Genomic DNA, 24846 nt, shown 5'->3' with positions numbered 1-24846 from the left:
TGCATGAGGGTATAAAGACCCCCCAAAAGAGAGTTCAGGTGCCATTTTCCTCTCCTCTGTGGAAACTTGGCCTTGCCGGTCCTGCTGGCAATAAACTCTTTTGCTCTCCGTGACTTTGTCTATGGTCTGTAGTTCTTCTGGGACAATTTTCCTTTCAAGTACCCCAGCAGGTGACCTCATTAAAATATGTCCAATGTAGATTAGAATGGCTTTCCAACATGGGAATTTCTGCCACATTCTCACATTGGATTCTGCCACAGTGGATATCTGAGATGTCACACTTTACATATTTATTGTTACGGAAACCACAATTTCCAAAATGGTCACCTTGAGAGTTCCCTTCCCTGTAGCAAATCTGATTTGCATTCCTGGCTTTTTCACCAAAAAATCTTCTGGCACTGTTCATCCCGGTTATTACACTTGTTTTCATAACAATAGCTAGTACCAGTGCAAGCGGACCCATCCACCAAATACATATCTTCTGGACCCTGTTGTGAGGTCCTGATACACCGTTCTGGAAGATCACAGGCATTTTCCTTTTCTCTGCACACGGTGCCTGAAGGCATGATGTGACCATCTTCACAACAGAGCCCAGAAGCACATTCAGCCCCAGATTTCAGAGTGCAGTTTGCCAGACAACATGGTTCTTGTTCGCACAATTTCAGGGATCCACAGTCACATTCCTCGCCATCATCAATCACACCATCCCCACAGAACTCATATTTATATGTGTGTAACGGGCTAGGTGGCAAGCGCATACAATCCGTCTTTGCAATAGTCTCTATAAATTTAGCATAGCTGCAGTTGCTGAATGTTTTGGAAAAATTGTCTTCTGGAGCCATGATGCATAATTTCAATCCACAGGTACATCCAGGTTTATCATGAAACATGCCCAAATTATGACCAATCTCATGTGCCACACTATGTCCAACATGATACAAATTCTCCCCTAGGATACGATTAACTCCACAATTAAAGACTGAATTGTATACAGTCCGAATATATGCCTTGCCAAGATTTCCATCAAATTTTTGTTGTATTAAAAGATGTCCAACATCAGATTTTATGCGAACATTAAGGCTATTTCTCTTCCAAGTGCAAAATACTGGAAGGAGATCTTCCAAAGTATTTCCTTGTATGGGATTTTTTTCAGTCCATATCTCAAGTCCAACTAAATACTTCAATATCCAGTGCCTACTTCACTGACAAGGACAAATACTTCCTGTATGACATTGGATGTATTGCTATTGCGATGAAGCAACTGATGATGGTCTACTACAAATGCAAGTTCAAGAAACCATCAGTGGGTCCACCAGCTTTCAGAGCTGCTTTGCCTCAGTATGGAATTATTACGCTCTTGAAACTTCAGTTGTTGCACTGTTTCTTCTTCTGTTAACGCACATCTCATGGGGGGGGGGGGGAATGTAGCTTTTCACTGTCCAGCTTATAAACCAGATGTTCAAAGGTGGGAGGAAAGCCCTTGGGCTTGATTTCATAAAGAATATTATTTATTTGTAGTGTTCCTCGCAAGCCACCAAAACAGGTGCTAAGAGATACCAGGGATTCTGGGTCCCCTTCCACATAGCCCTGGTAGTAGCAGTCATTCTGGACAAATGGTTGATCCTCAAGGAGAGCTCCCTGCTCTGTGTAGGTGAACACAGAGAAGGGCGCAGACACCAAAAATTGCTTAGCTTTAATGTGGACAATATGTCTCTTATTCCCAAAGTGTAGGCTGTAGGAGAGCCATGCTGGGGACCTAAGGCCTCCCCAGTTGTCATTTATCTTCCTGGCTATCAGCACTTCTGGGGGTGGTGGTGGTGGTGTTGAGCTTGCCCAATCCTGGGCCAAGCAGAAAGGCAGAGTTAACACTGCCAGCCAGAGTTGCCGAACAGTGCTTCTCATAGGCTCCAGGCCCTCACCCTCAGCCATCATAGGCTATGAGGGGCACAAATGAAGTGAAGGCAGGGGGCAGGAGTAGCCTGTCTCTTTTCTTTGTCTTGGTTGTATGCAGCCATTAAAAAATGGTGTTTCTTCTGTCAGAGTCAATCTTTCAGAACAGCAAACTAGAGAAAAAGAAGGACCAAGAGAGGGGTAGGTAAACAAAGCAGGATGCAGAAGAAAGAGTATGGATGAAAGTGGATTTGAGTTTGGCCCAAGATATGAATTAACATAGTGCCTTGGATTTGCTCTTGCATTGTGATGTAGCAGAACTGGACTGAGCGCATTCAAAGAATGACATTGGGCATAATCTTACACTTCCTAAACCGACAAGAAGGACTCATTAATAATACTGTTCATGGTCAAAGAAGAAATAGTAGCTAGGTGATAATTAGAGTTCTGCCTTGACTAGGTTTTAATCCCTTGTTTTGATATCAACAATCTTTGTAGTAACCTCCCTTTGTAATAGGAAAACTTTTGTATTAGTTTCCTCCCTTGCAGTAGCAACATCTTCAACGTTTGTATTGAAATGGATATAATGCTGTATTAATTTTTACCCTTGAAGTTGTGAATTGATTTCTAACCCTATATAAACCCTGGCCCTCCTCAAATAAAGTGTGCATTGGTCTACTGGCCTCTGCATTCCCCGTGTCCTGACTATGGTTGCAACATTTTACTATTTTTGTTATCTTTTTTGTTTTGTTTTGTTTTTTTTGGCCAGTCCTGGGGCTTGGACTCAGGGCCTGAGCACTGTCCCTGGCTTCTTATTTTGCTCAAGGCTAGCACTCTGCCACTTGAGCCACAGCGCCCCCTCTGGCCATTTTCTGTATATGTGGTGCTGGGGAATCGAACCCAGGGCCTCATGTATATGAGGCAGGCACTCTTGCCACTAGGCCATATCCCCAGCCCTATTTTTGTTATCTTTAAATAGTTGTACAAAGGAATTTCCATTTAACAAAATAGTTTATGAATACGATCTATCTATCTATCTAGTCAGTCCTGGGGCTTGAACTCAGAGCCTGAGCACTGTCCCTGGCTTCTTTTTGCTCGAGGCTAGCACTCTACTACTTGAGCCACAACGCCATTTTTGGCTTTTTCTATATATGTGGTGCTGAGGAATCGAACCCAGGGCTTCATGCATGCTAGGCAAGCACTCTACCAGTAAGCCACAATCCCAACCCTGAATACAATATATCTTGACCAATGTCATCCCTTTAAATATATGTAGGAGGGGCTGGGAATATAGCCTAGTGGTAAAGTGCTTGCCTCGTATACAGGAAGCCCTGGGTTCGATTCCTCAATACCACATATATAGAAAAAGCCAGAAGAGGCGCTGTGGCTCAAGTGGCAGAGTGCTAGCCTTGAGCAAAAAGAAGCCAGGGACAGTGCTCAGGCCCTGAGACCAAGGCCCAGGACTGGCAATAAATAAATAAATAAATAAATAAATAAATAAATAAATAAATAAATAAATATTTGTATGAGCATTTCAAAACACAAGAAATATTTAAAGCAAATGGGCTGAAGCTGGTGGCTCACTTCTGAAATCCTAGAAGCTCTGCAGGTTGGGGTGGCAATATGTGGTCAACCTAGGCAGAATAGTTTGAAAGACCTCTTTTTAACCCTTTTCCGGGCACAGGGGTGCCCGCCTGAATGACATGACTAAGCCCGCTCCTCCTGAATGACATGACTAAGCGAGATGACGTGGTTCTTTGTTCCAGGCCAGAATGGGCAGTGAAGTCTGTGAGAGTCACTAAAAATTAAAGTTTGGTGTTGTCACACAACTATGATTCATATCTTGAGTTCATTTCAATTAACATCATTTTATACCGTCATTTGTACATAACTATTGAGCTGTTGTGGTCCTCCACTAGGACTATCCTAGACATATATTGATTATTACAGATGAGGGAAACCATGGAGCTTATGTTTCTTTGGATCTGGCTCACTTCTCTTAGTATGATTTTTTCCAAATCTTTCCATTTCCTTATAAATGGGGAGATGTCATTCTTTCTGATGGAAGCATAGAAGTCGTATGTGTGTGTGTGTGTGTGTGTGTGTGTGTGTGTGTGTGTATCACATTTTCTTGATCCATTCATCTACTGAGGGGCATCCATATCTTAGCTATGATGAATAATGATGCAATAAACATAGTTGTGCTGGTAGCTCCAGGGTAGCCTTGTTTGTGTTTGTTTGGATAAATGCCCAGGAGTGGGATTGGCAGATCATAGGGTAGTTCTATGTCTAGTCTTTTGAAAAACCTCCATATACTGCTTTCCAGAGTGGTTGAAACAGTTGACTTACCCACCAACAGTGCAGCAGGGTTCCCTTTGGGCCATATCCTCTCCAACATTGTTATTTGTTTTCTTTTTTTTTGGCCAGTCCTGGGCCTTGGACTCAGGGCCTGAGCACTGTCCCTGGCTTCTTCCCGCTCAAGGCTAGCACTCTGCCACTTGAGCCACAGCGCCGCTTCTGGCCATTTTCTGTATATGTGGTGCTGAGGAATCGAACCTAGGGCCTCGTGTATCCGAGGCAGGCACTCTTGCCACTAGGCTATATCCCCAGCCCGTTATTTGTTTTCTTGATAATGGCCATTCTAACTGCGATAGGATGGAATCTCAATGTTGTTTTGACCTTCCTTCCTTCCTTCCTTCCTTCCTTCCTTCCTTCCTTCCTTCCTTCCTTCCTTCCTTCCTTCCTCTCCTTATCTTCCTCCTCAACCTCCTTATCCTCAACCTCCCTTTCTCCCTTCTCCTCTTCTGGAAACACTGAAAATCGAGACCTCACATTCACTGGCTTGCTTGCTCTGCTGGCACGCTACCACTTAAGCCATGTCTCCAGCCAAGGACAGTATCGGTGGCTTTGAAAGATAGGGGAATTTATCTCCCAAATGTGTACAGTGTAATTCTTAGCTTCTTGCCAAATACAAGTGGAAAATCAAGCAAGGGGAAACTGAATGTTTCTTGAGACAAGGAAAAACTGAATGTTTCTTGAGACAAGCTCCCTTTTACTATTTATTCTGTCCAAACTATAACAAGACTTCATTTAAGCATGCCTTGGAAATTTCAGATGAGCTCAACAGTATCATATTCTGACCTCATATTCAGCAAAAGGGATGGAGAAAAATAATGCTAACTTGAGGTGCCAAATGTCTAATGTATGAATCTAGCCCTGTATAGTACTAAGAGGATTGAGGTTGCTCTAGTCTCCTCAATTAACATGCATACAGAAGAAAATGCAGATCACCTGTCACCTCATTTCAGAATGGATTTTCATGTTTGAAATTTACTTCACCCTGTGAGCCTGGAACCACAATTCTTAGCTTTCTTCAAAATATGATTAGGGTTAGGGTTAGGGTAAAGTAGGGTTTAGGGTTTTAGTCTGAGAGAGGACCTGATTTGGTAGTACACATTATATTGCTCATGTAAATGTAAGTATTTTCTTTATCCTATTTTCTAATCAAAGTTGTAAAGAAGTTGAGTAGCAATTGCTAGTACTTTGTCATTGATTGTGTGTGTGTGTGTGTATGTGTGTGTGTGTGCGCGCATGTGTGCTGGTGTGTTATGGGCACTCTACCTGAGCTTTCTTTTTCCTCAAGACTAGTACTCACTGCTTGAGCCATAGCTCCACTTCATGCTTTGTTACAAATTCTTAGGGGAATGATCATTTTAAATAATTTCCTGATGCTTTGAAGGTAATAGGGGAAAATTTCAAAACTTTAAAATAATTCCTTCTTGTGTTCACTGTTGTTCCAACGTAAGTTCTCTATCACTCAGATATGAAAAAACTCATATCTAAGATAATCATATTTTGCTAACTGGAAGATGCTGCTGTTGTCATTGACAACAAACCACTTCTATGGAGAAGATAGCCAGGGCCAAAGTATTGGTATTATAAGAGGTCATGGTTCTCGGACTACAAATTGTAAGAAAGCACATCAGCTTGGAACTGGAAGCTCTTTGATTTGGTACAGAGCTCGTGACCTGGTACTGAGAAGTCTAGAATGAATGTTTGACAGTGGTGACAAGACTCTAGACAGCTGGTAAGACTCAAGACACTAGTAACAACATTGTTACTTTGAGCAACAGAGAAATATTAAACAAACATATGCCAATGTACAGATTGAAAGTAATTCCTGCCACCAAAGAGAGCTGTAACAGGTTACACTGTCATGAACTCAGTCATACAATTTTCTCATGTGCCCAGTCTTCCTCTCACAATCCTGTTAGGTAGGTAGGAAGAAAAAGGAGGATGGGCAAAGAGTAGTTGAGAATGGTAGGTTTCTCTCTCTACATAATAGAGTGAAAATGTGATGATAGTTTGAAACTCAGAGATAGCAAATAAAAATATACATTCACACACACACACACACACACACACACACACCAACACACATAAATCCACGAGTCAGGACATTATGGGGGAAACACAAAGAGACTAATTCCATTAAAAATAAATTGATTAATATAGTTCAACCAAGGGGCTGGGAATATGGCCTAGTGGCAAGAGTGCTTGCCTCATATACATGAAGCCCTAGGTTTGATTTCCCAGCACCACATATATGGAAAATGGCCAGAAGTGGCGCTGTGGCTCAAGTGGCAGAGTGCTAGCCTTGAGTAAAAAGAGGCCAGGGACATGTGTATATATATATATATTTTTTTTCAACCACGGAATGAATGTTGAGGATCATGCAACGTCATTATTATTATTTTGTGTGCTGCTACTGAAACTTGAAATCAGGTCCTCACACTCTTAGAGCTTGGCTTTTTCACTCAAGGCTGGTGCTTTATCCCTTGAGACACATCACCATTTCTGATTTTTTTTGTTGTTAAATAATTGGAGATAAAAAGCATAGGCTTTTCTGCTTGGACTGGCTTTGAGTATGATCATCAGATCTCAGCCTCCTCTGAGTAATATTGATCTCTGAAATGGCGCTCTCTGACAATGAATTCTAATACATACAACTATATTTTTATTGCCAAACTGTAAAATTTATTGCATTGAAATTTCTATATAAATTGGATTATTTTTCTGGAATTGTAAAATTTTGTGTTTTTTTTCTCTGGTGAAGTTTGAATGATGAGACTGCTTTTTGTTGGTTTGTTTGTTGTGTCAAGTAAAGTTTGAGCATCAATATTTCCTGCTTAAGGTGACAATTTTATTTCCTGCTTAAGGTGGCAATTTTGTTAGTAAAATAATGTGCATAAGAATTTAAAGAGACGTATCCTGTTTTCATACATGGATGTTACTCAAGGATGTTTATGTTCCTTTATATTCACAAGGAAACTATTCATCAAAACTTTTGCTATGTAACATTTATCAGAAGTAGGGAAGGGAAGGGAACATCAAAAAGGGGAGCCGAAGGGTCAAAGGCAAACCAATGCAACAGCAATACTTACAAAACTATATGCTGTAAACCAACTGTACAATGTGGGGAGGGGGAAAGACGGGAGGGGGGAATGAGGGAGGAGTAACAAGTTTAATAAGAATTGCACTCACTGCCTTATGCATGAAACTGCAACCCCTCTGTAAATCACAATAAATAAACCAATTTTTTAAAAAAACTTTTGCTATGTACAATGAAAAGGAAATCAAATGAACTAGGAAATTAACTTTTGGAAACAAAATGATAGTAGATGCAAAAAAGAAGGTATTCAGAAATGAATAGCAAATCTATCTATGACCCTCAAAAGAAGAGAGGAAAACTCCCTGGAATACCCTGTTGTACTAGGTCATCAAAATTCCTGACATTCTGAAATGTCAGGAGATGAAGGGATGATTTCATTGTGAAATTTCCACACAGATATACAATATATTTCAAACTCCCCTGCTACTTTCCTTTGTTCTCTTTACCTCCCAATACAATTTCAACAGATTCCCTTGTTCTATTTTCCCACATACTGACAAAAATTGTTCTCTTTAGTATCTCTTCACAACAAAGACTTCTTTCTCTTTCCCTTCAGTCTTCTACTGATCTTTTGCTTTCATTGAGGTTATCTATGCTGTTTTCATCCATAGTTCTATTGTATCACAAAATTATTCATACTCTAGCTTTCTTTTTTCCACATTTTAGCATTTAAGGTAGCCAATTCCCCATGTCCACTTTCAAGATTTATCTCACAAATAAAATACATAGACCATACACACATCAAAATACAAATATTGAAAATTTTTATCTCAGTAATACAAAAATATGATCATTAATTGGTGCAAATGAGAAGTCAGGTACTGGCACAGTAGTTGGCTGAAAGTACAGAATAATTGCTTCATTTTTCCAGTAAATGGGCATAAAATTGTACAACGTGTTTGTACACTAGCAGCACATAACTAAATGATACAGGACTATAAAATTTAATGGTATGCATTTACAAAGAGTATTAAAAATATATACTTCAAGAATCTCTATACATTATTGGATTTTCCATAAAAAACCTAGATCAATATTTTTGCAATGTCATCAAACACTGCTGGAACCACAAGTTGCAGAGTCTATTTACAAGAACAGAGCAGAGAGGGAAACACAAAATTCAGAGCATATAACCTGAAATCTGGGGCTGGGAATATGGCCTAGTGGTAAAGTGCTCGCCTCATATACGTAAAGCCCTGGGTTCGATTCCTCAGCACCACATATATAGAAAAGGCCAGAAGTGGCATTGTGGCTCAAGTGGCAGAGTGCTAGCCTTGAGTAAAAAGAAGCCAGGGACAGTGCTTAGGCCCTGAGTTTAAGCCCCAGGACTGGCAAAAAAAAAACAAAAACCTGAAAGCTGAGTCTAAGATGGAAGTCACAAAGGTACATTTACTTTAAATATTCTTTTTTTTTCGTATCATTTGGTTTTTTTAAAAATTTTATTTTATTTTATTTTTTTTAATTTTTTGCCAGTCCTGGGGCTTGGACTCAGGGCCTGAGCACTGTCCCTGGCTTCTTTTTGCTCAAGGCTAGCACTCTGCCACTTGAGCCACAGCGCCACTTCTGGCTGTTTTCTGTATATGTGGTGCTGGGGAATCGAACCCAGGGCTTCATGTATACGAGGCGAGCACCCTTGCCACTAGGCCATATCCCCAGCCCTTAACTATTCTTATGTGTTCAATAATTTGACACTTGCCAGCATTGTTGTTTATTTTTTCTGATTTTCTATTTTTCTTCAAGAGTATTTAGCGGTGCAACAACTAAAATATTAGATTTGTTTTTATTTTTCACAAGATGTCACAATGACTGAATTTCAGTCGTGGTACTTTTGATTTTAAAATTCATTAATTTAAAATTTATTAATATTAATTTTATTTAATATTTGCTTCATATAGGGCTTGTAATCGCCTATTGAAGGCAGGACTCTTTTTAAAGGCTGAATGCTATCCTCATATTTCATACAATAAAAGCACCTTGAGTATTTTGTAAAGTACTTAAACAAAAAAAATCTGAAGCATATTGAGAGCCCACACAAAATCGAACACCACAAAAAAATGTGACACCAGTAAGAGAATGGCTTCTTGAAAGTGATAATTCAATTTGACACTTGGATTCATTGTTCATGTTTGTCCTGATATATTTTTATTCATTGGTTTCTTTGGGGTGTTCATGCTTTCATAACAGAAAAAAAGATTTATAGTGTAATTCTTTTGAGAGTAAACTAAAACAACAATACATACCCATCAGAATATATTCCTAAAGCCTCCTTGTACAAGTTAGTCATAGGAAAAACAAATTCAAACTGGATATTTGAGCTGGACCATCTTTCATGCATGAAGTTATTTTATACTATGACTCTAGAGGCCAAAGCTCCTCAGACAATGTAACATTTTTATTGATAAACTGATGTGGTGTTATGACAGTTCAAAAACCATATAGTGGACTTACTCATAAACTATTTTTCATTTATTTCTTCTTTCAACAGTTTTATGAATTGCATCCATCTCTGTAGCTCAAGTATCAGTATCTTTAGATCCCAGTCTGTTTTAGTGTTTTTCAAATTATGGAAACTATGTTTTTCAAACACCTTAAAAAGATGTAGTAGCTTCCAGCAATTAACGAACAGTGAATGATAAAGGATATGGACATCTGCAAGATCTAGATATTTTGGACAAAATCCTGATATGTGTATGTATGTTTTTTTGTACTCATTATTTGCGCATTTATTCTTTTGAGTAAAACACTGGAATGACTTACCAATGGATGAAGTGATGATTTCCATCATATTTTCTAAGGATAACCTGTTTCATTGCTCATTTGTGGTAACTGTCCCATGAACACTTGAGATGCTTTGTTTTTTGGCCTACTTGAACCCTCACATGAAAGAGAAATATCAACTCCCTCCTTCCATTCTTATTGGACAAATTCTACCAAATAGCAGCCTGTCAGTCTACAGAACCTGGCAAGTGGCTAAGATTCTTCCTCATTATGACTCTATCATCTCAGCCAAACTTAGTGTCCACCTACTGCTCCAGGTATAAACATGAATCCCTTACCCTGTCTACTCTGTTCCAGTAACTGTTCAGTAAGCATAAACTCAGTTTTTTTTACTCATGGGAAACAGCCACCAGGAACTCAGAGTGAACAGCACATTAATGTAATGTATAGCTTCATTCAAAGCACATAAGGTATTTTTTTTTTTTTTTGCCAGTCCTGGGGCTTGTACTCAGGGCCTGAGCACTGTCCCTGGCTTCTTTTTGCTCAAGGCTAGCACTCTGCCACCTGAGCCACAGCGCCACTTGCAGTTTTTTCTGTGTATGTGGTGCTGAGGAATCGAACCCAGGGCTTCATGCATGCTAGGCAAGCACTCTATCACTAGGCCACATTCCCAGCCCAAGGGCTGTTTTTGTCTTAAGCCTTACATTCTCTCTTATCGTGCAACTTTAAGTAAAAGAAAGTAGAACAGTGCTCTTCCTTTGACCTTGCCTCCATGCCCAGAGTATCAGGATGCTCTTAAGATTGAGCAAGGAAATTTTAAAAGAGAGACTTATTCTGGTAAAAATCACTTCATAGGGAACAAGCAGGCTTAAAAGAAGTATTTATCTCAATTGACGGTTTATCTTGAAATGCATGTTTGACAGACTCCATCTTTTGTGTGGAGAGAAGTCCTGATATAAAAATCTCAAAGTTGTGGAAAGACTAATCAGTGACAAGAGTTGAGCAGGACAACCTTGAAGTCTCTGGGTTCATTAAAACCTATGTGAGGGCTGGGAATGTGGCCTAGTGGTAGAGCACTTGCCTAGCATGCATGAAGCCCTGGGTTCAATTCCTCAGCACCACATAAACAGAAAAAGCCAGAAGTAGCATTGTGGCTCAAGTGGCAGAGTGCTAGCCTTGTGCAAAAGGAAGCCAAGAACAGTGCTCAGGCCCTGAGTTCAAACCCCAGGACTGGCCAAAAAACAAACAAACAAAACAAAACACTATGTGAAAGCAAGAGTAGTTGGATGTACAAAGTGTACAAAGATGTACTATGTTCAAACAATGGGTGATATTTAGAGAATTTGAGCCAAATCCTCTCAACTTCCTTCCTTCCTTCCTTCCTTCCTTCCTTCCTTCCTTCCTTCCTTCCTTCCTTCCTTCCTTCCTTCCTTCCTTCCTTCCTCTCTCTTCCCTTCTTAATTTCTTACCTGTTTTCTTTCTTCTTTCCCTCCCTCCCTCCCTCCCTCCCTCCCTCCCTCTCTCCCTCCCTCCCTCCCTCCCTCCCTCCCTCCCTTCCTCCCTCCCTCCCTTCCTCCCTCCCTCCCTCTTATTGTGGAGTTTGAACTTAGGGACTGGGAGCTGTCCTTGAGCTTTTGTGCTCAAGGCTACCACTTGAGCCACAGCACCACATCTGGTTTTCTGGTGGTTAATTGGAGATAAGAGTCTCTGAACACTCATGTGGGGGAAAGGGAAAGGGGACAGGGAGGGAGGGGGAAGGGGAATGAGGGAGGAGGTAACAAACAGTACAAGAAATGTATCCAACCAATGCCTAATGTATGAAACTGTAACCTCTCTGTACATCATTGTGACAATAAAAAAAAATTTTTTTTAAAGAGTCTCATGGGCTTTCCTGCCCCTGCTGGCTTTGAACTGCTATCCTCAGATCTCAGCCTCCTGTGTCACTAGGGGTGAAGGCATGAGCCACCAGTACCTAGCTCAGCACAAATCATATTTTCTCTAAAACCTAAACTGCTCTACCAAACTCCGAAAATCATATTTAACAGTGGCAGAATGAATTTTAGTTTCAAGAAAGAGCACATGAGCCAAAATTTCAAGCTCAAAAACTAATCCAGTAGAAGTTGAATAGTGAATTGAGGATGAGATTTGGACCCAGTGAGAAAATTTGACCTATTATTTGAAAGTTTAATAACAGAAGATAAGAAACAAATGGAGAAATTATAAGTATTGTAGAATAATTATTATAGTACAGAAAGTAAAGAGATATCAGCAGAGGTCTAGGAGATATATGTTGCTAGGGAAAGAGATCAAGATGAAAGTGGCTGGAATAGTCAAACTAGAGTTTTAATATTACATGTGGTTATATGACTGAAATTCTGAGTGGAGGGTCCTTTCAGCTTGGAGGTAAAACCTCCTCAATTTGGTGCAGGGGTCAGGACCTGGGACTTAGGTTTAGTAGTGGACTGTATCTCTGGGGCTGACAATGCTATTGGTCTGGAAGATACTAATTATACATATGCTAATGTGCAGGCTGAAGGATACTGCTGCCCTCAAAGAGAGTTGTTACTGAGGTTGTGCTGTCATGAATTCAATTACACAGCTCTCAGGTTCCCAATCTCCCATCAGCACCTCCATGGGCAGAAACTACGGAGAGAACTGGCGAATAGTAACTAAAACTTGGGAGTTTCTTCTTTCCAGGTGACAAAATAATGTGAAAAGGGGAAGATGGTTTGGAATGGAGAGACATCAAGTGAAAGCACACACACACACACACACATACTTGTTGAGGAAAAAAGGAAGAAAAGGGGAGGAAGGTAAGAAGAAATAGAGAGTGTGAGAGGAGGAAAAGAAGGAATGATACAGAAGAATTAGTCTTGCTTGGGAAACTCAAAGACAAGTATTCAATTAAAAATGACCAGTGAGTTGCTTAAAATAATGAACAGTAGGATGTGTTAGGTTATACATATATATTTTAATGGTCTTTCTGATCCTTCAAGCTCAAACATCTTTGGAACATTCTATCACTTGCTTCTGATGTATATAATAATGTTTGTACTGCAAGGACACTGAAAATTAATATATGTATATAATATTTCATTAGGGAGTGGGATCATTTCCTGCAGTTGTAAAACTTGGCTCACTGTTCCAAGTGAAGTCTGAACATTGAACAGTAAGCTCTTGTTTCTCAGGTAAAGTTTTACCCTTTTTAGGTGACCTTTGAGAAATTTTCTCAAAGAAATTTTCTCTTCAAATATACTAGCAAACTGGAAAGTAAAACAAGAAAGCAAATAACCAAACTTGACGTTAGGTAATGCTTTTTGTGTACCACTTTTTCTTCTACAAACTTAATGTGTCCCCTGGGAGGTGGGCCGCTATCAATACTCCCTCCAAAGCCCTGTATCAAGCAGTTTGGTGGGCCCCATCCCATATTGCAATGGCAGTGATGTTTATTATTGCAGACACCTTTCATATTGCACTTTCGTGATGAACAGACAGTTGACCAAAATGGCTTAATGGTACACCTCTTGTTGTGGCACATATGCATTAGACCACACTCAGTGCCATCTTTCACATAACCAGTGTCCTGTTTGGTCATCCCCCAATGGTAGTCAGTACCCCAGCAGGTGACCTCATTGAAGTGAGTCCAATGAACATTAGAGTGGTCTTCCAAAGATGGGATCTGTGAGATATTCTCACACTGAAGTCTCCCACAGAGGCTATCTGAGATAGGGCACTTGATGTAATCATTGCTAGTTAAACCACAGTTTCCAAAACGGTCACCTCGGGTGTTCACTTCCATGTAGCATTTCTCTTGTGCATTTCTGGCTTGTTCACCAAAAATCTGCCGACATTGTTCATCTCGGTTATTACATCTCTTTTGATAGCAGAGGCCAGTGCTGAGGCAAGGAGTGCCACCCAGCAAAAACACATCTTCTGGACACTGTTGTGAAATCCCGTTACACCATTCTGGGAGATCACATTCATTTTGCTTTGCTCTGCACATGGTGCCTGAAGGCATGATGTGACAATCTTTGCAACAGAGCCCAGAAGCACATGCGGCCCCAGATTTCAGAGTGCAGTTTGCTAGGCAGCATGCGTCATCTGCACATCTTTTCAGGGATCCACAGTCACACTGCTCTCCAGCATCAATCACACTATTCCCACAGAGCTCATTTTTGTATATGTGCAATGGGTTTGGTGGCATGCGCATACAATTTGTACTGCTAGTCGTTTTCATCAGAGCAGAATAACTGCAGTTGCTGAATTGTGTGGATTCATTTTCTATTGGTGCCATTATGCAGTTCTTCATTCCACATATACACACATCTTTATCATCGTGTTCCATACCAAAGTTATGACCTATCTCATGTGCCACTATATGTCCAATGCGATGCAAATCCTCCCCCACGACCTGGTCAACTCCACAATTATAATTCGCATTACATACAGTTCCAACATATGCCAAGCCTACAGTGATACCAAAATACTGTTGTATGAAAAGATGTACAATATCATTTTTTATCCGAGAGTCGAGACTCTTTCTTTTCCAAAGGCAAAAGTCTAACAGGAGATCATGTATTTCCTTTCTTGACACAAAATTGTTTTTATTCCAGATCTCAAGTCCAAGTAAAACAGCATCAACATCTAGTGAAAATAACAGGGAATTCACTTCATTCATAATGGTGAATACTTCCTGTATCACATTTGAGGTATTACTTCCTCGATGAATGAATCGTTGATTGTCCACAACTAATACAAGTTCAAGGAAATTTCTATGGGTCCACCAGCCCTTATAATCACTTTGCCTCTGCACGAACTTATCACTGTCTTGAGACTTCAATTGACGTGCTATTTCTTCTGTTAAGGCACATCGCATGGTGGGGGAATGTGTCTCCTCACTCTCCACCTTATAAACCAGATGTTCAAAGGTGGTAGAAAGCCTCTTGGGTTTGATTTCATAAAGCATATTATTTATTTTTAGTGTTCCTTGAAAGCCCCCCAAACAGGTGCTAAGGACCACCAGAGAATCTGGGTCTCCTTGCACATAACCATGGTAATAGCAGTTACTAGGGACAAATGGTTCATCTGCAAAGACAGCTCCCTGGTCTGTGTAGCTAAACACAGAGAAGTGTCTGGATATGAAAAACTTCTTGATCTTCATATGGACAATATATCTGTGGCCCCCAAAATGTAGGCTGTAGGAGAACCAGAATGGATGGCTACTGTTTCCCCCAAGGCTAGTTAACTTCAAGGGTATCACTACTTCTGGGGGGTTGGAATGTTGTGCATAGCTGACCCCGGGCCAGCCAGAATAAAAGAGTAATAACCACAGCCAGATCTTCATGAAAGTGCTGCTCATAGGCACCAGTCCCTCACCTTCAGCCGAGATGAGCAACGAGAAGGCAAGGAAGGACAGCAAGTGAGGAGGCCTGGAGGCGGTGCTGGTATGTCTCTTCTCTTTTTCTTGGTTGTATGAAGCAGTGAGATTTTTTTTAAAGGTTTCTCTTCTGATTGAGTAGTTCTTCAGAACTAAAAGAAAAAGAAGGGCCAAGACAGAGGTAGGTAAATGGTGAGCAAAGCAGGTGAGAGGAGAAAGAAGAGTATAAATTAATGTGGATTTTTATTTGGCCCAAGACTTGAACAGATACTGTGCCTTGGATTTGCTCTTTAATTATGGTGTGGCCAAGTCAGGCTGTGAAGGCACAAAGAATCAGACTGGCCATAGGTTGACAATGAGTCAACATGAAGTACATACAGATTCATTGTATTGTTTGCCAAATGAATGTCATAGATGAACATTTCTACAAGAAGTCGTTAAAACAGAAGAGCTATACCTGGGGTCTCATCCCTGTAATCTAGATACTTGGATGGTCATGAGTGGGAGTATTACAATTTGAGGGCAACTCAGGCAGAAAAGTTTATAGGGACCTCCTTTTATTTATATTTGTGTATTTAAATTTTAATTTTATTGTCAAGGTAATATACAGAGGGGTTACACTTACATAGAGGTACTAAGTACATTTCTTGTTATACCTCTTATCCCCTCCCTCATTTTCCCCCCACCTTCCCTCACGCCAATCCACAAGACCCCCCCTTTAATCCACTGGAGTCAGTAATCTATCATTCTAGGTGACATGGACGGCTGAGATTGGATGGATCTTTGTTATAGGCCAGAATGAGTGGAAAAGATTTAGTGAATCCATCTGAATAAAATTAATGCACTCTAAGTGGAGGGAAGAAAACATTGAGAAGATAAGATACATGCAAAGGTGCAAAAGCATCAGAATTATTGGCCTTTTATGACAGTAACACAGCTCCCAATAGTAACCTGCAAATAAATATATCTTGTGAAAAAAACACACCACATATATCTCATAAAATTACAAATTTACAATAATTCTCTTGGTAATCAAAATGTACTAGCATTATTCATGAAACTGAGAAATCGATTAGTAGGACAGTGGCAGGCTGCCTACCAGGATCTGTTGTTCTGGCTCTAAGTGAAATATTAACAAAACAGAATATTATTCAGATAATACGGTAGACATTGAAGAGACATAAATGGACAGTAGAGACTTGTTAAGTGAAGGATATGGATTTCTAAGGCTATGGAAGGGTATAGATTTCCAAAGTATGCTGGTATAAAAACACATATTTTGCTTTTGTTTTTAAGGGAGAAAAAAGTTATTTGGAAAGAAATATGCAGAACGACATTTCTGTGTGCCATGTTTCCACATGAAGGCTTTTTGGTTCAACTTCAGCTGTGTTCTGCTGTCTCAAATGGCACAAGCATTGGCTCTAAGTGAAATAAAAATTGGGGAGATTGGGGCTGGGAATGTGGCCTAGTGGTAGAGTGCTTGCCTAGCATGCATGAAGCCCTAGGTTCAATTCCTCAGCACCACATGTACAGAAAAAGCCAGAATTGGCGCTGTGGCTCAAATGGTAGAGTGCTAGCCTTGAGCAAAAAGAAGCCAGGAACAGTGCTCAGACCCTGAGTTCAAGCCCAAGGACTGGCAAAAAAAAAAAAGAAGAAAAAAAAGAATTGGGGACATGGAGTAAGAAGGTATGCATAAGAAGTCACAGTAGATTTGGAGGTGGCATCAGGTGGTCTGAGAGGCCATTGTTTCAGGACTGGTCAGATGGGTTCTGGTTACAATAAGAATCTTTGACATCTTGCAGGTGGAAATTTCTGTCAGTGAATTGCAATGCATGCAACTATATCTTTATCACCAGCCTGGATTGTTGGATGTCCTTCAAATGGGTATATACTCTTTTTTTTTTTTTTTTTTTTTTTTGGCCAGTGCTAGGCCGTGAACTCAGGGCCTGAGCACTGTCCCTGGCTTCTTTTTTGCTCAAGGCTAGCACTCTGCCACTTGAGCCACAGCGCCACTTCTGGCCATTTTCTGTATATGTGGTGCTGAGGAATCGAACCCAGGGCCTCATGTATACGAGGCAAGCACTGTTGCCACTAGGCCATATTCTCAGCCCCAGGGGTATATACTCTTAAGGAAAACAACACTTCTCAAAACTTCTGGCTGTAAAACATGAGAAGGAAATCAATCTGCTTGAAATAAATGTTTGAAATAAAATAATACTATGAGTGAAAGAAAGTGTCTTCAGAAATGTAAAGCAAATCTGGAATCAGATTTGCTATAATCAGAGAAATAAACCCACAGAATTCAATTCAAATTCCTGGCATTTAAAGGTTTGTATGTTGGTTTTTTTTTAGACTACAGTAGAGCTGATTTCATTGTGATCGCTCCAAATTCATAGACAATGCATTCAGTCAATATCACCCCTTCTACAATTCTCTTTTATGCTCCTCCTCATATCCACTACACTTTCAGCAGGTTCTATTGTTCTATTTCCCCACTTATGGATAATTATTTTGACCCTATCATCATCTTTAGCACTCCTGCCCCTCTCACTAGTAATCCTCATCCCTTCCAGTGCTTTTCCTCTACCCTGACAAATTCCTATTGGTCATCAGGTTTATTGTAATTTTTATGCTGTTTACAAATATATTTGCAGTGTATCTCAAAATTATCCATACTCTACTCATGCTTTCCTACATTTGGGGACATTAACATTTCAAATGTCAACCTTCAAGATCTATTGAAAAAATAAAAATGCCTCCATATATCTCACATGAAAATAGCAATATTGACTTTTTTCTGAGTAACAGGAGTGTTCTATCATTATTCTGTGAAAATGAGAAATGTAGTATTAGCAGACTGCCTGTCTGACAGTACTTAATTTTTATAGATGTTTATTATTTGTAGTTGTATGAAGGAATTACCATTCAACAAAAAGGTTTGTGAGTACAATGCTTTTTGACCAATATCACCCTTTCATCATCCTCCCCAATCCCTCCTAACTCCATTTCTTTCCTCAATTTTCTTAATTTTGTAGGATATAGATTGACAGTACTTATTAGTTCCTTTTTTCTGCAAAATATGCATAAAACTGTAAAATATGTAGCAACATTTGGGACATGTCAGTGGTTGATACAAGTTTTAATGGTGTACAATTTGTGCACAGGGGTACAAAGACATAGTTCAAGAATCTGTAAACATACATTGAATATTTTACATACAAAAAGGCTACTAGAAGTGATATCAGTGTAGTAGTGAGCAATTAAAATACTGGCATTAAGAACTGCTACTTGATAGAAGAACAAAGGAAGGGAAATCTGTGCTGAGGGATGTAACACCCTGATCAAATGCCAGTTCCCAACGCTAAGAGCCTACACCAAATGTAAAATCAGTAAGAAATCTCTGAAGAAATTCAGGAAATTTCCTGAAAAAAATATAAAAATTCTGGTTTTTTGATTAACTGATCATGTTTGTCTTAATGGCTTTTCAACTATAACAGTTTGGACTGTTTGTATTTGTTTAATGGAAAAGAAGTGTTTATTTATGAGGCAACTCTGTTGAGAGTACATACTCAAAACAATAAAAACCCATCAGAATAGATTCCAAAAACCTCTTCCCACAAGCTAGTTATAGAAAAACAATCTCAAATGGGTATTTGAGACGGATTGTCTTCGCATGCATTCGATTATTTTATACAATGACTCCAGAGGTCACAGCTCCTGAGAGCATGTAACATTTTCATGTATAAAGGGCTGCCATGGTGGTCTTTAGGCGCCAGCGCCCACCCAGGAAGAGAGCGGAACAGAGTCCCAAATCCGTACTATTCCTGTGTCTGGGTACCATTTGCCGGTCACCCATCGCAGAAGCAGTTTTCAGAAAACTTGTAGCTGACCAAAATGTTTCAGACGATTGGAGGATAGACAGTGCGGCCACATCCACGTATGAAGGGGGAAACCCCCTGACTCTCGAGGGCAGAGCTGCATGAGGAAGCATGGCACCCCATGAGTCACACTGCCGGACAGGTCACCGAAGACAACTTTGCTACCTTCGACTACATGCTGTGTATGGATGAAAGCAATCTGAGAGATTTGAATAGAAGAAGTAATCAAGTTAAAAACTGCAAAGCTACAATTGAACTACTTGGGAGCTATGATCCACAAAAACAACTCATGATTGAAGATCCCTATTATGGAAACGACTCCGACTTCGAGCTGGTGTATCAGCAGTGCCTCCGGTGTTGCAAGGCCTTCCTAGAGAAGGCCCACTAGGTTAGCACTGCCCAGAGCCAAGCCAACAACTCACCAACTAGTCCTGTGCCTAAGTGTAGAAGCTTTCCTTAGCCCCAGCCCCTGTTGTTTCTTCAGCTGACTTACTCTTAAACATAATTGTAGGTGACAAATTAGTTTTATATACCCAAGATGTTAATTGACTTCTCATTTTCTCCTCATTACCAAACAGTGGAACAAATAGGGAAGAACAAAATACAACCCTGTGAAGTAATAATGACCTGAGCTCAGGAAGACCTGGACAGTGTGGTCTACCTGGCATGTTGCATGCCTAGCACTGCCCAGTGCTACTGCTTACCTTGTACCTTGCTGACCTGGGCTCTTATAGAGTCATTACAATAGCTCTACTGATAGCAGCTCCTCTGCTCTCAGAAATGTTTTAACTCAGTTTACTCATAGAGCACATGTGTATGTTTAAGATAGAAGCAAGGAATGGTGGTGCCTATAAATCCAGCACTAGGGAGGCTGAGGCAGGAGGATCATAAGTTCAAGGCCAGCCTGGGCTATAACATGCCTCAAAATACAAAATAAAAACACAAAATAAGAGGAAGACTGGTGGAATAAATCTTTAGTATTCTTACTACTTGTTGCTTTGTATTTACTTTATTTCATGGGAATCTGCTTATTTGCTCCAATTTGAGCCACTTTGCCTTTAAGAATTGAATTCTGTATTGGAAGTACACTTGTATTCAGGTTACCTTCAGTCAGTGGAGAGAATGTTTTCCATACACATGCAACTCAAGTGTCCAACCAAAATTGACCAGCCATGAAGTTTTAAAAATTGCAGAGTGCCATTAGATTGGTGTGCTGTAATGTTATGTTGGTAACTATTCTTTCATCAGCATTTAGTAACTTCCAGGCAAACAGGTAACTTTGGTGTACCATCAATTAGCTCACCTCAAATTATAAGGATATTTCAGAAAAGATTATTTTCAAAATCAACAACTATGGAGTTATATAAGATAAAAAAATAAAGTGCTGCCATGCTATGAAAGTTGAGAAACCACATAGTTTACATAGTTTTACACCATCTTTTATCAATTATCTTCTCCAAACATATCTCCATAACTCAACTACCAAGAACCCCGGAACTTAGAGTCTAAGTCAAGAGTTTTTAAAATCATGAGTAACAACACATTAGAAAGAGTTGAGTGTCTTCTGGACAAATGAAAGACGATAGGCAATCATGAATAGGAAATCAGAACACTTCAGGCTGGATAATTTATACAAAAACAATGTGTGTGTCAGGGTGGGATGGGTGTGTAGAGGGAGTGGGTGGGTGTGTAGAGGGAGTGGGGGGGTGTCTGTGTGGGTGGGTGGGGGGGTGTCTGTGTGGATGGGTGTGTAGAGGGAGTGGGGGGTGCCTGTGTGGGTGGGATGGGTGTGTAGAGGGAGTGGGGGGGTGCCTGTGTGGGTGGGTGTGTAGAGGGAGTGGGGGGGTGCCTGTGTGTGTGGGTGGGTGTGTAGAGGGAGTGGGGGGTGCCTGTGTGGGTGGGTGTGGGGGTGCCTGTGTGGGTGGGTGTGGGGGGTGCCTGTGTGGGTGGGTGTGTAGAGGAAGTGGGGGGGTGCCTGTGTGTGGGGGATGGGTGTGTAGAGGGAGGGGGGGGTGCCTGTGTGGATGGGTGTGTAGAGGGAGTGGGGGTGCCTGTGTGTGTGGGTGGGTGTGTAGAGGGAGTGGGGGGTGCCTGTGTGGGTGGGTGTGTAGAGGGAGTGTGGGGTGCCTGTGTGGGTGGGTGTGTAGAGGGAGTGTGGGGTGCCTGTGTGGGTGGGTGTGTAGAGGGAGTGTGGGGTGCCTGTGTGGGTGGGATGGGTGTGTAGAGGGAGTGGGGGGTGCCTGTGTGGTGGGTGTGTAGAGGGAGTGGGGGGCCTGTGGGGGTGGGTGTGTAGAGGGAGTGGGGGGTGCCTGTGTGGGATGGGTGTGTAGAGGGAGTGGGGGGGGTGCCTGTGTGGATGGGTGGGGGGTGCCTGTGTGGATGGGTGTGTAGAGGGAGTGGGTGGGTGTGTAGAGGGAGTGGGGGGTGCCTGTGGGGGTGGGTGTGTAGAGGGAGTGGGGGGGTGCCTGTGGGGGTGGGTGTGTAGAGGGAGTGGGGGGTGCCTGTGGGGGTGGGTGTGTAGAGGGAGTGGGGGGTGCCTGTGGGGGTGGGTGTGTAGAGGGAGTGGGGGGGTGCCTGTGTGGATGGGTGGGGGGTGCCTGTGTGGATGGGTGTGTAGAGGGAGTGGGTGGGTGTGTAGAGGGAGTGGGGGGGTGCCTGTGTGGATGGGTGGGGGGTGCCTGTGTGGATGGGTGTGTAGAGGGAGTGGGTGGGTGTGTAGAGGGAGTGGGGGGGTGCCTGTGTGGATGGGTGGGGGGTGCCTGTGTGGATGGGTGTGTAGAGGGAGTGGGTGGGTGTGTAGAGGGAGTGGGTGGGTGTGTAGAGGGAGTGGGTGGGTGTGTAGAGGGAGTGGGGGGTGCCTGTGGGGGTGGGTGTGTAGAGGGAGTGGGGGTGCCTGTGTGGGATGGGTGTGGATCTGTGTGTTACCATAACAAGTCTTTGTGCTTCTATTATTGAAAATAAAACTGTTGGTTGACTTACCGGTAGACGAAATGGTAAACCCCAGCAGCCTTTCTAATGATAACCTGTTTTATGACTCATTTGTGGCAACTGTCTTACAAACATACATTGTTGGGTTTTTTTTTACCCACTTAAGATCTCAGGTGATAGGTAAATATAAACTCCCCCTTTCCATTGTTCCTCATTGAATTAAGTTCTAGATTTATCCACCCACCAACAGCAGCCTCTCAGTCTACAGAACTCGACATGTAGCTAAGATTCCTCCCTATTGTGACTCCATCATCTCAACCAAACCTAGACTCTACTTATTCTTCGTTAGGAGTAAATCTGAATGTCTTGTCCTATTTATTATACTCCTCTAATTAACCAATGTGAACACTCCTTTTCTTACTTCTACTCTGAGGCAAAGGAGATCAGGGAAAATGAGGCATGGGAAATAGTAGCCAAGAATGAATAGATCAACACTATGAATAAACATCTTCCATAAGAAGATAGAAGGACTATTTGTCTTACCCCTTCATTCTCTCATAAGCTTCAACGTTCAGTAGAACAAAAAAGAACAGAGTCCTCCCTCTGACTTTGCTAGGATGCCCAATGGATCAACAGGCTCTAGTACTAAGCAAGGAAATCTCAAAAGAGAGATTCATTCTTGGAAAATGACTCCATAGGTGAAAAAAGTGTTGAGAAAAATATTTATCTCAAGATAGACACCTGTGTTGCAGGAAGTATGTAATAGAAACAATGACTCACATTTGGAGTCATTTGGAGTTCAAATCTCAGAGACAAAAATTTATCAGACCAATCTTGAAGCCTCTTGGTCCAGTTGATAAAGCAGAGTGAGAGCAAGAGTGAGTCAACATAACAAATGTCAGAACAAAGAGGTACACTCATCTCAAGCAGAACTGGAGCTTAGTTCCAACTCTACATTTTTAAAAATAAATATTCCTGATCTCAGAATAACTAAAAGTGACACCTGTAGAACACACACATTCATCCTATTTCTTAAAGTCTGCCTCTTCTACTTCTTTTTCTGTTATTTAAATGTTTTATTATAGAGGGCATATACAGAGGGGTTACATTTTCATAAGTTAGCTTATATACGTAGACTTTTCTTACTTTTGATAGATTGTTTCATTTTTATTGTTACTGTAAAAGTGATTGTAAATATTATTATTGTACAGCAAGGTTATGATTACATAAGTCAGATAAAGGGCACATTTCTTTTTTAGCAATGTCACCCCTTCCCTTGATGTCTCTCTGTTTTTCCCTTCCATCCGTACCCACAAGATGTATAGGTCATTTTCAACATAAGGTCTAGTGAATATCAGTCCTGCATTTGTTCAGCCTTTCTCTCACCATTTCAGTGCCCCCCCTTCCCCTGCATTAGCTGCCCAAAGACAGATAAATGAACAAATGAGATAAAAGGAAATGAAAACAAAAATAGCAATGAAGGGGAAAAAACCTCATTTCCATTTCTACTTCCTGGATTTCGAGAAATATAATTTTATATTGTTAGATACACATAGTTATTGTGCCTATGTGATTCTCTCCTAAGCAAATCCTCTTTGGTCGCACTCTGTGTGAATGTCTAGAGATCTGTATAATTTACTATGTCACACTGTGCTTTCTTTTTCCTTTTACCATCCATTGTGTTTACATGTAGATTTATAGGCACTTGTAGATTTTTAGTTCCTACAAATGAAGGAAACCATGCAACCTATGTTTCTTTGAGTCTGGCTCACTTCACTTAATATAATTCTTTCCAACTCTTTCCATGTCCTTATGAATGGTACAATATCATCCTTTCTGATGGATGCGTAGAATTCCATTGTGTAGATATCCCACACTGAGATTCCACCTCACCCCAGCAAGAATGGTCATTATCAAGAAAATTAGTAACAACAGACGCTGGTGGGGATGTGGCCAAAAGGGAACTGTACAACACTGTTTGTTGGAATGTAAACTTGCTCAACCACTAAGAAAAGCACTATGGCAATTCCTCAAAGCTTCCCAGCTACCCAGAAATCCCACTCCTAGGCATTTATTCAACAGAACACAAACAAGGCCACACTAAAGCTACCAAGCAAAACCAGTTCATAGCAGCATTGTTTACCTTAGCTAAGACATGGAATCAACCCAGAGGTCCCTCAGTGAATGAATGGATCAAGAGAATGTGATAGGTATACACATTAGAATTCTGTTTTTCTACTTCTTGCTTTCTCAATTAAGACTTGCCAAAGTCCCTTACCATTACAACTTGTCTTGAAATCTCATCCTCGTTCAAATTCAAGGACCTGGGGCTTGGGAGTCCCTGAAGCACATATTGTGAACTCCTGGAGCAATGGGACCAGGGGCGTGTCCTAAGTGGTGAGGAGGCAAGGGAATCTATATAGAGATCTGTGTATAGTGTGTGTGGTGGGGGAGTCCTGGCTCCAGGACTCCTCCTTGTTTAACAACTCCATTTCACTGATTTAGCTTGCTGAGGATTTTGTTGTTCATTCTCTGTTTTTTCTCTGTCAAATAAACCTCCTCTGTCTGTCTTCAACACTTTCCTGCCTTTAAGTTTTTAATCA

The 24846-nt window shown here is 41.1% G+C and overlaps 1 protein-coding gene and 1 pseudogene across 1 annotated transcript; one reads left to right on the top strand and one right to left on the bottom strand.

The window, feature by feature from the left end:
• Positions 1-377: 377 nt before the first annotated feature.
• On the bottom strand, positions 378-15419 carry LOC125339420 (disintegrin and metalloproteinase domain-containing protein 25-like). Its single transcript, XM_048330556.1, has 3 exons — positions 13386-15419; positions 1558-1935; positions 378-1088 (listed from the first exon to the last, which is right to left on the bottom strand). Exons 1-3 carry the CDS (start codon positions 15417-15419, stop codon positions 378-380), a joined length of 3123 nt encoding a protein of 1040 aa, XP_048186513.1.
• Positions 15420-19192: 3773 nt separating this feature from the next.
• Positions 19193-19719, top strand: LOC125339419 (annotated as a pseudogene).
• The last annotated feature ends 5127 nt before the right edge of the window (positions 19720-24846 follow it).

This window comes from Perognathus longimembris, chromosome 21, assembly GCF_023159225.1.
Source record: "Perognathus longimembris pacificus isolate PPM17 chromosome 21, ASM2315922v1, whole genome shotgun sequence".
Taxonomy (NCBI): domain Eukaryota; kingdom Metazoa; phylum Chordata; class Mammalia; order Rodentia; family Heteromyidae; genus Perognathus; species Perognathus longimembris.
This window is presented reverse-complemented; position numbering and strand designations above follow the sequence as displayed.